This window comes from Vigna umbellata, chromosome 9, assembly GCF_029865625.1.
Source record: "Vigna umbellata cultivar VRB3 chromosome 9, Vumbellata_1.0, whole genome shotgun sequence".
Classification (NCBI taxonomy): domain Eukaryota; kingdom Viridiplantae; phylum Streptophyta; class Magnoliopsida; order Fabales; family Fabaceae; genus Vigna; species Vigna umbellata.
Window position 1 is genome coordinate 34,867,146 of NC_142173.1, and position 15,256 is coordinate 34,882,401.

Below are 15,256 nucleotides of genomic sequence, written 5' to 3' on the forward strand. Positions count from 1 at the left end.
AAAAAGAAGCCAAATAGAAGATGGTTACGTTAGAAGATCAAATTCTTTATATTGAATAAGTTTCAAGAAAATGTAAAGCAATAGATAATAATTTAATATTTTTTATTAGTTCACAAAGAAGAACTTAATATCAATCCTCTAGGGATCTCACAAGGATTTTCAGCAACCCAGCTAATCAACTACATACACATTAGGGCTAAAATTCTAACTATCACAAATCTTACCCAAAGAAACCATTGTCAATACCATATTTCACAAGCCACTTAATTCACTATTTAAAGCTACAACAACTAAACATGACTCAAACAAGGTTCTTTGTTCTTGCTTGAGTCAGTGCTTCTCAGTGCCAGAATATCTCTTCTGCCAAAACTTAAACTGCAATGATCTTTGTTCCAGCATCTTCTCCACTTCTTCCATTGGAACCCCTTTGGTCTCAGGTACATATATAACGACAAAGAAAATGGCCACAACGGCTACAATTCCAAACATCATGAATGTCCACGCTGTCCCAATAGCTTCTGTCAAGGACAAAAAGGATTCTGAAACAATGAGGTTGGAAATCCAAACAGTTGTTGATGCCATTCCTCCACAGATTCCTCTGTACCTCAAGGGATAGATTTCAGAGTTCACAACCCATGGAACAGTTCCCATCCCAGGTGAGAAGAAAATTATGTAAAGAGCAAGGCCTACTAAGGCGGTCCAACCATATTTGCTAGGACACCCCCTAGTGTACCATGCCCTATGATCACTGCCACACAAATTCTTTGTGATAGCATTGGAGATCAGACATGCCCCGGGTAAAAGCTGCAAGTTTAACAGAAATTGGTGTCAATGGATATAAAATGCAAAATTATTGTCAACATTTGGAATTGAAAGAACTTGTTTCATTGCTTTCCCTCCCAATAATTGACAGTAATAACTAGACATGCAAAATCCAGCCATATGAATTATGTGTGGTCTTGAAATAACTTGTTTTCTAGCCCTTCCCTCCCAGTAATTGGTAAGAGTTTTGTGAACCGCAAAATCGAAACATGGTGTTGGCAAAATGAAAAAGGGTGGAATGGATTTGTACCTTGTCATCGGCAGCACAAAAACCACAAGACGGTGAAGCCTTTAGGCATGTCATGCAACTCCATTCATTAGGGTTCAGAGCTGCTTTGTAATCAGGACATGTGTTGTTGAACTGAGAGGTTCCAATGGCACTCACCATTGGAGCATGAATTTCACTTTCTCGAAAAGAGACAGTTAGCATAGCCAGGGAGAACACAACTCCACACAAACTGATCAGAGCAAGCTTTTTCCTCCCAGTCTTGTCAATAAAGTATATACTCACAATTGAACCAAATGCATTCAGACCAGCTATGATGAGTGACAGAAGCAGTGCTGTTCTGTTAGATGCAAAACCAGCTAACTGAACAATGGTGGGGCTGTAGTACATCACAGTGTTGATCCCCACAAACTGCTGGAAGATTAGAAGACCCATGCCTGCATATAAACCTCTTCTCACAGCTGGGGTTCTCAACAGTTTGATCAAGCTGACATTCTCTGATGATTCCTTAATTTCCATATCAACTGATTCCTTCAAAGCCTGAATTTCACTTTCAACTTCGCTAGGCGGGTAAATCTTTTTCAGAATTGCTTTTGCCTCCTCTTCCCTACCCTGTGGGAACAAAAATGTAACAAAAATTAAGAATTACAGTTTCACGTATCAATGAAAATTGATCAACGATGATGATCCGACCTTTCGGTACAGCCAACGAGGTGATTCTGGGAGTGTCAACATTAATACAACTTGAACCAAAGCTGGTGCTGCTGCTACCCCTAACATCCACCTCCATGTCCCTGGTGCCTGAATGACAAAAACATGAACAAACTCATTTACCATACACTAGATGAACAAAAGAACACCCAGAGAAAAGTTCAATGATCCACCACATTTTAATTTTAAAACCAACCTTCTGTATGCAAATGGAAATGGATTCTCTCATGTATGTTCAATTTCTTTCCTAGTAAACATTAAATAGCTAATGCCCATCTAACACTATCAATAAGGAGAGATACATGACAAAAACTTGGATGCCCTTCCTTATATGTGTTTATTACTATTTTTCAATCAGTATCAGAAAAGTTTCACCCTAGTATACCCTCTTTACCCCATGGATTCAGTGGTTAAACTATAAATTTTGATTAGAGAACAGCTTCAGAGACACTCGGGGAATCGCATCCATGAAAAAAACCATTTAATGAACACCAACATAGATCAGGCATGTCTGAAAAATTTGTAAGAAAGTGAAAAGTGACAGCACAGTTTCTCCCACCTTGGTGAAGGCCAAGTTGATGAGGTATGAAAGGAACTGTCCTCCAGTGATGAGAAAACTGTTGAGACTCACAAGGGCTCCTCTTACTCGGGTTGGTGAAGCCTCTGAAATGTAGAGGGGCGATGCCATTGAAGCCATACCAACACCAATGCCAACGAACACACGACCCACAATGAGAACAGCTGGGCTTTTCGCAGCAGCCATAATAGCAGACCCAACAAAAAAGAGGATATCTGCTAGAACAATTCCTTTCTTTCTTCCAAATCGATCGTTGATCCATCCTCCAACTGAAGCCCCGATGATTGCTCCAGCAATTGCAGTACTCACTATGGCTTCCTGAGATTTTTTACAATTCACACAAAATGAGAATACCAAAAGTCACACATCACCATAAATTTCTTTCACAGCAAAGAACCACAGTTTCAGATTTGTGGCACCCCAATTGTAATTTACTCACAATTCCAATTCATTGACACATACTACATGAAATTGAACTCAAACAGTTAGATGAAAAAAGTAAAATTGAAAAAAAAATTACAAAAATCTGACCTTTATCACAGATAAGAGGCCATTTAGTAGTAATTAAAGAATGGAACTAAATTAGAATTAAAGTGAACCACAAGTTACTTCCTTCTCTTAATTAACTGTTTGATGATTGATTACGCTGGTTAAGAATATGGATTTGGGGGATTTTCAGTGGTTGCTGTAGCTGGTGCTCGATTTTGCTTTGTTGGCCAACACCCCAACGGGACCAACGGAACATTTCTTCAGCTAACACATGATTGTGACACGAGACACATGTCAACTTTTCAGGTGATCATACCCTTTTTCAATTTATTATTATTATTATTTTGTATTATAATATATGAAAAAACATTTATTCATACGCACGCATCTCCAGAAATATTGCTTTTCTATTTTACTCTATCAATCAAGTAAAAGAGTACTGTTGTAAAAATGAAAGGTTTTCATTAATTAAACATCACCCACCATAAAATGATATTTTAAAATTAGATTTTTATAACTATAAATTGCATTTATTTCATATTTTACAGTGTGATTAACACAGACCATGTATTTGGTTTGTGGTAGGTTCATTTTCCAAAGCATCCTAACGTGAAAGGAACAAATCCATGACGGCAGTTCATTTAATGTGCAAATAAAGCTTAAAACAAGCATTAACCGAATTCAGGGCTTAGATATACGCAAGGGCAATGTTAATTATGGGAATAAAAAAACTGGGTTACTTTAATAATATTAAATAATAGTTAATTTAATTAACTGGATCTCATCCCGTGAATCGGGATCATGGAATTCAAAAGTTCTTGAACGAACATTAAATAATATTATCTTGAAAAAAAACCCTTAATTCGTGCTAAGTTAAGATTTATCTTTAAAGATAATAAGAAAAATATATCACTGAGAAACCAAGTCATGGTTTTCACACTCCCAGTAAATTATGAATAAAATATGAAAAATAGAAAAAATAAATAAAACTTTACTACCAAATACTGGATCGATTTTCTGTGTTAACTCTGGTGGCAAAAATATTTACTTTTTAATAAAATTTCAATTTAAATACGGCAAAACGAAAACTTACCTCAAAATTAGTAAAAACGACAAGTGATTATCAAATACAAACTTTCATCTTCTTCCTAAACTAGTTAGTGTTTTAATCTCTTTAATCTGCCCAAAAATAAATGACGAAATACTTTTTTTTTCTTAATTACGACCATCATAATTATTTTATTTAAAATTGAGAATATTTCTTGAAAAGAGGAAGCTATTTTAATAAAAATTATATGTAAAAAGATATATTTATTATTTCTCATGTGTGTAAAAATATGGAATATGTGGATTATAATAGTATGAGTGTTTGAAACATAGAAAAAGATGAGTTTGTTTTTTGTGCAAGTTGGTGGCTGAGAACAGAGAAGATGTAAGAAAGGGCATTAAAGTCCATGAAAGTAGGTTTGGAGTCACAAGAATTTTGAATTCATTGAAAGACTGAAACTGCATCAAAGATTAATATTACCTGAAGCCAAGTTTTTCTATCCACTTCTTTGAATTCATCTCTGATATACAACAGAGCCCCAGATATAACTCCTGCACTTACAATCATCAACCCAATTACAAACAAACCATTATAACAACACTAATCATATTATTATCTGCTTATGTAAATATATTAATCATATCATAAAAATAAACTCATGCACCCTTTTGAAATATACTAATCTATCATAATTAATATGATCCAGAAGCAATATACAGCAGTTTCCAACATAATAAATGAGTGATTTTGTGGTTAGAACTCAGAAAAGCTTGCAGATGAAAGTGGGAATGGTGAGAAACAGAGGAAAGGGTTGTTTCATTACACGAAACTGGAAAAACAAAACAAGATTTTTTATGTTTTTTTTTTTGGAGAGAGAGAGGAGAAAATGGTTAAAAATGGAGTATGGTAAGTTGGATTTTTTTTTTTCCTTTTTCTGTTATTTACCAGTGTCATAACCAAAGAGAAGACCACCGATTCCAGCAGAGAAAGCAAGGCGAAGAACGTAAGGGTTTTTCCATGAAAGAGATAAACATTCTCTGAAAGCTGAGATATCAGCCTCAGGCACACCTCCTTCCATGGGAAGAGAAAAGAAGAAGCGAAAGAGGAAGAACAACGTTGGTGTTTTTTGTTTGAGCAAAGGTTGTGTGTGTTGAGTTTGAGATACGGAGAGAAGAGACTGCAATGGGTAGTGTATTTATAATGGAACAAAAATGTTATGATGACGAGTTTGGACACTAATAATGGAGTCAAAATGCTTTTCTTTTTCTTTTCACTTCTCTCTTTTCTAATATTAAAGATCAATTCTTTTTCTCACCACAGAAAAAATAAATAAATATGAAGGATAAAGACAATAATCAATCTGGCATGCAAGATACGTTAACAAAAATGGACTTGCCAAAATGGTAAAAAGTTTAAATAAATTCTTCTCTTAAATACAAACCATAAAAAAAGTGTCTTTTATAATGTTCTTAATTGTTAAAAACTTTGTTGAATGATTTGCAATGATGTTTTAATTTTTTTTAACCATATGTTATATCAGTAAATTTTCACAGTAAATATAATTTATTTTTTATTTTAACCTTTTTAATCCATGCCTTTAAATTTGATATATGAGATAATAAAACCAAAACAGAAAATTACCATTACGTAGGCTTGTTAAAAGGTGAATTATGAGTGTTTCATTTTCATGAACTATTTCTAAACATGGCCCTAGTCTCTCACAATGACAGCTTCATTTCAATTTTCTTTTAAAACTTAGATATATTGTGAGTGATGCATCTCTCTCATTCCCATTTAAAATAATAATAATAATATAAATATATAATGAAGTTTTCATCAGGTTGTATGCTTAAATAAAATTATCAATATATATAATTTTTTTTCAATTTTTATCTAGTTTTAATTTCAAAGAAATATAAAATATTATTTAAAAATATATATATATATATATATATATATATATATATATATAAATAGACCGTGGTAATTTTAAAAGAAAGTGTTAAAAAAAAGTACTGGATTTAATTCTATAGGGGTCCACAAAGTTTATTAGAACAGTGCAAAAGTCGACAAGTCAACTTGGTCGGCTTATAGAGCACATTAAGTCTATTTTTGTTTCAGTGAAATAAAACTGCATTTGAAAATGTACAAGTTTTATTCATATAAACTTTTTATATAACATACTTTAAAAATAAAAAAAGTGATAAAAATAGAAGAGAAGAGTGTGAACTAGAATGAGTAACGTAATTGAGAGAGACACAAAAGAAAAAAGTATGATATATTTTTTATGGATAATAGTTCTGGATATTGATTCCTGTACAGAGATAGAAGGTTGGTTTTTTCTTTCTCATGTATAAGTTTTATCTCTTCAAATTCTCATATAAAAGAGCTTTTTTTCTCTCTCTTAGGAAAACCATTTTTATTAAAGAAATATGTCAATTCACTGATACTATTTGAATGGATTTTATTACTTATTTAATTTTATACCAAATTTAAAGTATGCGTAATATTTTGTTCAGCTCATGTAAAAATTACTTTTTTTACGTCACTTGTAAAAGCAAATGAATGATGTAAGAAGTTGCCCATTTGATACTGCACCGTGGAAGGCGGCATCAGATGCGCAACCACCGCCACTGGCGGTGGAGAAGTAAGCAACAGGCAACACTTTCTCCGCCTGTCGCCACCGCTCATGGTGGTTCTGCCGCTATAGAGGTCTCTTGTCACGGTGGTTTACGGAACGCAGTTAAATTTTTTTGTTAATTTTAAATTTTATAAATTTTATTTCATTTATTCCTCATAGTTTTAATTTGTTGTATTAATACTATTTAGATTCAACTTTTGGTTTGGATGAAAAAATTGAACTAGCAGATAACGTTATTGATTGATATGTTGGAATGGTCAATAATTTTGAAAAATCTTTACACTTTAGCTAAACAATAACTCATTACTAGCAATAAATAAACATTAATTAATGTAATCGGATTCATTTTGTGTATTTTTTTTTAATTATGTGAAAAATTTACATTTATTAGTTAAGACAATACATACATTTATATCTGCTAAAATAATAGATGTAGACTTACGTTTCTCAAATCTATGTCTGATCTATTAATATACATAAAAGGGCAAAAATAACAATAAAACCTCATTTTTTTGAAGTCTTGATATATCTTTGTGGTACTTGGATAAATACTTAAAGTACTCTTATGAGTTTCCTTAAACATTAATTTTTTCATATATTGTCCTGTAGTATGCAAACTTTATCTCTAAAATTGACTATTTTACTACAATCCTTGCAGAATTTATATTCCTTTCCTTTTATCTTGTTTTCGACTTTTCTTGCAAAAATTGGCCTCTTTCTTTAACTTCCTTTGTTTCTTCCAAAAATTCACTTGAGAATTTTATGATTCCTAGGCATATAATATAAGATCTTAATTCTACAATTAAGTTCAAGTCTCTTTGAATGATTCTATGAAATCTTATTCCTTCATTATAATCATAAATAATGCATGGAGAGATTTTTGTCTCAAAGCATTTGTCACAATGCTTTCCCAAAGTAATACTGCAACTTATAGTCATGTTCCTCAAGAAATTTCATCCATTTATGTTGTCTCATGCTTAGTTCTTTGTGATAAGAAAAATACTTCAAACTTTTATGATAAGTGAAAACTTCAATCCATTCCAATATAAGTATTGTTTGTTTACTTCTTTTTAATTCACATCATTGCTACAAACAAATTTTAAATCATGTATCAAATAATGAACTTCATGTTATTTGAGTTATTATGAAACATTTGACATATGTATGCATCTTAAGTCTTATTATTTTATTGTGGGACTTAGGATTGGTAATTGAGCTGAAGCGGAAAACATTTCCTCTTTATAACTTAGAATAGGTTTTGAGAGAAAAAAAGTATAAAATAATAAAATAATTCAATATTTTAACGTAGAAAACCTACTAATGTGAGAAAGAAAAATTACGAGAATAAACCAACATAAGATCTTCACTATAAAAATAGGATTACAAATCAAGAGGATAACACACAAAATCACTGTTTAGATGACTTACCAAGAAATGATGGAAACTCTTTTTTCTCTCAAATGATATTCAATTTACTACTAGTTTTTAATTTACTAATTAAATTACTCAACTACTCTTTAAATGTTTCCAATTCTCTCAATACCTCTGTTTATTACGAATACTTGATAAATATACATCTCTTCAAGATTAAAAAGAATACTCCAAGAATTTGGAATAAACTATTTATTAATTTCAATGCATAAAAATTACATCTCTTATTTAAAGAGGGATGTATTTCCAACACTTAAAACATTTTTTCATGATCAAAGGGTTTACTTTAGAGTCAATTTTAGTTTTTAAGGTGTACAAATATATTTTATTTATTTTTTACCAACCTTTTGAACCATTTAAACGACATACAAGTATACGGAAAGATACCCATTAGGCCTTTCTAAAACTCAATACCATATTTAATCATTTTTTTTAAGTATTTCAATTATGCTTACTTCATTTTAGGATACAAAAGCTAATCTTAAATTTACAAAAAAACAATTTCGCTTTAAATGATTAATTAATTCAATTAATTTTGAAAACCTTGTTTACTTAATTAATATCACTTAATTTCTAAGTTGACTTGACACAATAACTCTAAGGCTCTAAACCAATCAATAAATTTCATGAAATTGCCAAAGCCAGAAGAATAGACCAAAATTGTTAATTGGTACTTGTTCAAACATTTTAGTCTTCTTTTCTAAACAATATCTTTTTTTTATCTACTCATTGAATGAAAATGCAATATTGATATTTATTTGAAATAATAAAATTTCTATGCTAGGGACCATTGCTAAAAGTAACTTTTGGTTCCACAATGGCTCCAAAAATACCTTTTAGTGGCAAGGATAATTTCTCCTATCACATTTTTCATGCTTCACAAAATATGACAAACAACTTTTTCAAAGGATCAGACTCCATTATTCCCATGCTAAACCAAGACAACAATGCTAAGGAAAATCAACTTTAATTTGCGATTCTAATTTCAAAATTTTTCTAACTTTATCTTCTTTTTTCTTATCAATGCAATGATGTAAATCTTGCAAAATATACCTCTCTACAAATACCATTAATATTGTTGTCAAATAATAATTCTAAGATTTGAACTTTAGGATAGGCTCTTAATCTTTTTAACTCTTAGCTTATATTTGTTTCCACGTGCCACATTGTTGCAGTGAAAGTGTGAGAATGAATTTGTCATCCGTCCTCACGTTTGTTTTCATGGTTTTGTGTGAATTTGAGAGCGAATATTTGCATGAGAGAGGGAGAGATTAATTTGGATTTACTTTGAAATAAGGTTCTTTCCAGAATATACTCAAAATTCTTACATGGGTACAATGAGATTCCCAACACACATAGTTCAAATTCTTCTAATATTTCTGAGTCTTTGACCATAGAGGGAGAAAGACAGGTTGGTGGTTCTATTAAAATGCCATGAATGTGAAGGTTTGATGTATTTATTTGGCATAGTAAAGTCCCATATCTAAGTTAGCTACGTTGAGAAGTGAAGTCGAAGAGAAGTGTTGGATTCCAGTGAGGTGAGAATTGGTGTTGTTGTGTGTTTTAGTGTTGTAGGTCTTACTGCTCAACCATAGTGGGAATGCATTTCCTATTGGGAATAGGAATGTTGGGTTTCGTGTTTGGGTGAATGCAAGTGGGTTGGAATTAATTATTGGGAGAGAGAATCAATTCTTCGCTATGTAAGAGGGAGATGGAATGGATTTTGTGTGTAGTGGTGTAAGCATAAAATCAATTCTTGGTGTGTAAAATAAGAGCTAGACTCGATTCTTGACATGTTAAAATGGCAAGAGAATCGATTATGGGAGTGATGAAATTGATTGTATTAGTGTTCGAATCAATTATTGACTTGGCTGAATCAATTCTTGAGGTGTTAGAATTTGTTTATGAGATGTTGGAATTGATTATGTGATTTTTGTCGTTGCAAGGAGGGTATAATCGATTCCCTTCATATTTGTTGATAATGAAATTGATTCCACTATAATGAAATGTATCCTCAAATTGGTTATTTCCTTTGTGGGTTCATCAAAATGTTTGTGGAATAATGTTTTTAATGTGTGTGGAATAATGTTTTTAATGTGTGATATATTTGTTTTTGGTTTTTTTTTAAGGTTTGTTGTTGGTGTTGCTTCAGTGTCCAGGTTCTTGGTCATGGTTAGTGTTCGTGAGTGGTTGGTGCTCCTCGTTCACAACAAAGTCGCATCTAGGTTGATGGTTATTTGGTTAGGGGAGTTCCTACTAGTGTGTTTTTGCTGTGGAAGGAAAATGTTTGCACTTGTGGCTCTTTTTTGAGCAAACAATATAGTCAAATGGAGTCTCGAATGAATATGTCAAGATTACACAAATTATGAGCATAATTAATATCTAGGATAGTCTTCCCAATTTGACATTTTTTTGTGAAACAATATTCGACAAAACTTGAAAAATTTGAAAGATGGAATTGATACATTTACATTGCATTAAATAACTTTCCAAAATTGTTAAATTTAATTTATTGGGTTCATATTAGTAAATTGTACTTTGAAAACTTATTTCAATTTACTATTAATAATGTGGACAATTTTTATTATTACTATGTCAAATTTAATATATTTTTATTACCGATAATATAAAATAATAATATACAAATTATTATTTAAAATAATATATTTGAAATTTATTCTTATAAATTCCTTTTATAATTTATAATTTTATTTTTTTAATTTTAATTTTCTTTATCAATAACCATTTTAATATATTTTAATATAATTTTCACTACTTAAATTTAAATTTATATCAAATTCTACAGTAAAATAATAATGATTTTCTTTTATCAATTAAAATATTTCTTTAAGTATATCAATACAAAATTTTTCCTCAAATCTCTTAACTCCTCTCTTCAAATCCCTTAATTCTTGCCTCAAACCAAATAACATTATAATCTGCTTTTCATTTTCTCATATTCATCCAATTACTCTTTTTCACGTGTACCTTCTAATCCAAACAACACTTTTCAACTTCATTAATATCTCATACTTTTTAATTATGCTTTAATTACAGCTAAACATGTAATTTATTTAAGTAGATATGTATAGTCAACTTTATATATATATAATTCTGTGTTCAGTGTACTCATTATTTATAATCTGTAATAGGAGTTCCAAGAAAGATAAAGTTTAGTTTTAGATGCTTATTTATTACTATTAATTTACAATACAGGTGTCAAGTGATATTACCACATATTAGTTATCCTGAAACCAAAGAGTTTGACAAAAGTAGTTAATATATTAAAGTAAGGATTAAAGAATTGGGACAATCTTTGATGAAAAAAACCTTTTTGGTCATACCTTTTTGTTTTATATATCTTCCACCAAATCAGATTAATTTAAAACATATAATACCTATTTACTATGTTTGTGGAAACGAAATATTAATTATCATAGTATTTCTCTAGCTTTAGTATTTACGAGGTATTTTCAATATCATTGTCAAAATAAAATTAAACTAAATATTTCGTAAGTTGAAAATTAAACCAAAATTATAAATACTAGATTATCGGTCAAATAATGATAAATTAATAAAGTAAAGGGTTAAATATTAATTTCGTTTCTATTTTCGCCTTATTTATTTACTTTAGTATTAATATTTTCTTTTTCAGTTTGGCCATCGTTAATTTATTTAATTTGATCTTTTAACGTAATTTAAATAATTAATGAACATTAAATAGTATAGGTGGATCGTGTTTTTTATGTTACTTTTTTATTTTATTTTTTAAATAATTTTTATATTTTAAAAGAATATATTCAATTTGATGTCTATATTTGTTATTTTATTTAATTTAATCTTAGTTTAAATAGAAAAATTTTGTCATATTTTGAGACCAAATTTAATTTTTATATAAATATTATATTAATATATTTATTAAAATTCATATTTTATTAAATATTTGATTTATGATTACAAATGGTTTAAAATTATAATAAAAATTTTAAGAATTAGAACTGACACTGTTGATTTAAAAGTTTAAGAGCTTAAAAATAAGATAAAGTAATGATGTTACTCTAAACTTTTTAATCTCTTAAAATTTTAAACTGATAGTGTTACTGTCCACTTTTAAAATTTTTCATTATATTTAAACCAACTCTAACCCTAAATTAAAAGTATTTAATAAAAATGTGATTTTTAATAAAAAGATCATTTAAGGGTTCTTTATTTATAAGATAACTTTGTCCTCTTTGTACTTTGGAGATGTATATCGTTATGTATTGTATTCAGGGTGGATAATGGGTTTAAATTTTTTTGGAAGTTGTGATACTAACCCCTCTACACTTTTTTTTTTATCCGTAGACAATAGTTTGGTCATCCTATTCAATATTTTTTTGTTGAGGCTCATAATTTAGCCTTCTTGAATCCCTTATATAAGGCTATCTTCTTTTTTGTAAAAGGGTTAGAACACCTCTCAAATACTCTACTATATTTTTTATTGATTAATTCTTTACTAAAAAAAAGAAGAAGCTTGCATGCATTTATTAAAGCATTTCTCACATTATCTAGGTATTTAGATGTCTAATGTTTGACTACATACTAATTTTAAAAGTTGGTTCATACGAATATGAAAGATATTTAAATTATTCAAAATCAGCCAAATTTACTCAATGAAACGAACAAATTTGTTTTTACATGCATGAAAACTTATATAAGTTATTTATGTTTCATACCATATGATAGCTTTAAAGGTAACCAAGTACTCCAAAATCACATGAATCACTTGAGACAACGAAGAATAATATGTGACACTATTTTGAATAATTAAACAAACAAATACGACACTCTGGAGGCAAAAATGGACAAGAAATTCAAAGTGATTTGATAAAGTACTGTTAATTCAAGTTGTGATTTCAATTATAAGTTATTAATAAAAATTAAAAAAAAATACCACATGATTAAGTGGGTACGTTTACATATCATGGCAGTGAATAACAACGAAGGTACAACCAGAATGTTTTGTTGTTTAGTTGTTGCAACTTGCAATGCCCACTATGGTACTTCACATGCAAAGAATCATGGAAATCCTTATTTTTTTTATGATGTTTTTCTTCTAAGAATCACATGCAATGCCGTTTGCCTTTGAGAAAAGAGGGAACAAAGATAAAGAGAGAGGATGATTCTTATTGGTGCCATTACTGCTTAACTATGTATTGAAATTGATCTTTTTCTCAATCACATTTGGAAGTAATTGATTGAAAGATGGAAAATCTTTCTAGTTATAACCTGCTAAATTTTATAATTTATTAGATAAAATTTAATGTCACTTTTAAGGTTAATTAATATTCCCTTTTAGTCCTTTTGAAGAATTCATTTTGATCTTTTTGCTTCTAGAAGTGTTATGTTGACCTTTTAAAGTTATAAAGAAAAGTCAATTTAATTATTTCGTAAGTTGAAAACTAAAACCCTTTTTTTTTATTATTGAATTTCAAAGAAGATTGTGAATTAAATCAGCCTTTAAAATATAATTCGAAACGCAGTAAAAAGGGTGCAACTTAGAAGTTGTTACCGATTGATTTATAAAATTAAGATTTTTTTTATGTTCATTATGTCTTCTCCTGATGTGAGATGTCTTTTTATAATGTTCCTCTTTAGGTGAGATGTCTTTTTATAATGTTCTTGAAAGGACTAGTAGACGAAGTATAACTCACATGATAAATTAATAATGCTTACTTTAGAATTTTTACTTATTTTATAATCATTTCTTTTAGCTTATACTAATATGGAAATTGGTTTAGTGCCTAATGCGGTTTAATAATATATATTCAGTTCAAATGATCTTTCGTACTTAATGAGTGTGTATATCTTGATATCATTATTGTTGAAAAGTCTTACAAAATTGTTAATTTTTGTTTCGGTTTATAAGGTGAATGTTAATAGTTTTTTAAATTTTGTTTGTCTAACTTCTTTTTGTATAGATCATCGTTCATTCTTTATTTCGTTTGGTTATATTAAGACGTTACCTAAAGAAGATATTTCAATCCTAAATTAGAAAAGATTCAACAGTTATGAATAAATGTATATTAAATATTACAAACATAATGCAATACAACAAACTTTAAATTAGTGTTGGCCTAATTTCAACCTAACAGATAATAAGTGTGTTTTAACTTAAATTAATCATTATTAATCTTAATTATGATTTAAGAATAACAGTTCGATTGATATTGTTTGACCGACCAATTCATTAGATATTCTTTATTAACAGGACCGTTCGCTCATACAGTACAATTTCTATCATGATCTATAGACTTTTTTTAAATGTATGTGAGCCTAATAACAAAAAATTATTCTATTCATTTCTTTTTGATGAATTTACAATGAACATTTTTTGTGTTAAATATAGTGTCCATCGACACAATTTCATCGTAAGATAATTTTTTTACTTATTATTCATTACTCGTTAAATACATCTTACATAGTCTTATGTGTTGCTAAATAAGCAAGGTTTTAGAGTATTTTTTCTAAAGATAAAATTGAACTTATTGATATATAATTAATACATGAAATTATATGGTATTTAATAATTCATTTTTTCTTTTGAAAAATTTGTGTATGTTAGCTCAATATATAAAAGAATGTAAATATTACTTTATAAAGTGATTTTATACAATTCAATTAGATTTAAAATTTAGTTCTTAAATATTATTTACCATAATTTTGAAGAAACTCACATGGACATGGAATTCATTTTCCTTTTGACTTGTTGAAGTTGTACCCTCTTCAACAACCTTTGCAAACGATTTCTTGCCATTCTCCAAGCAAATAATGAAGGGTTGATGGTGAAGAGGCCATTCAATGAAGATAATGACATTGGTGGCACTGCATGCTTTAAGGAAGCTCGTCGTTCATGTGACTTGGTGAGAGTTGTGGACATACACCATAATTTTGGATCTCAGTATCAGACTTCAAAGTTTTAAATTTCTTAGCTTCTCTTTCTCAAATTGCTATTTTGACTTGTATATGCAGTCGGTTGCATATACAAATACAAATGTTTTTATGATAAAATCTTATGATTATATTAATTTATATTCTCTTCAACAATATATTGGATTTTTTTCTATAATAAAAATGATTTTTTAAAAAGCCAAATATTCTGAGATGTCATATTTATAAGGTTTAATAATTCTGATATTCTGAAAGTATTATAACATGATAGTTTTATAACATAAGAAAGTATTATAACATGATAGTTTTATAACATGACAGTGAAAATATAATTTTTAACTAAATAAAATTAGAAACTACTAAATAATTAGCTTTTTCTCA

The 15,256-nt window shown here is 29.3% G+C and overlaps 1 protein-coding gene across 2 annotated transcripts; it reads right to left on the bottom strand.

The window, feature by feature from the left end:
- Positions 1 to 83: 83 nt before the first annotated feature.
- Positions 84 to 5,046, bottom strand: LOC148193341 (putative inositol transporter 2). 2 transcript variants are annotated; one of them, XM_088098613.1, is made up of 6 exons: positions 4,819 to 5,046; positions 4,354 to 4,424; positions 2,319 to 2,654; positions 1,742 to 1,849; positions 1,073 to 1,660; positions 84 to 804 (listed from the first exon to the last, which is right to left on the bottom strand). In XM_088098613.1, the coding sequence occupies exons 1-6, from the start codon at positions 4,949 to 4,951 to the stop codon at positions 331 to 333; spliced, it is 1,710 nt and encodes a 569-aa protein (XP_087954739.1). In that variant the 5' UTR covers positions 4,952 to 5,046; the 3' UTR covers positions 84 to 330. The 2 variants fall into 2 exon arrangements, with proteins under 2 accessions (XP_087954739.1, XP_087954740.1); XM_088098614.1 differs by lacking the exons at positions 4,354 to 4,424; positions 4,819 to 5,046 and adding an exon at positions 2,868 to 3,056.
- Positions 5,047 to 15,256: the final 10,210 nt, after the last annotated feature.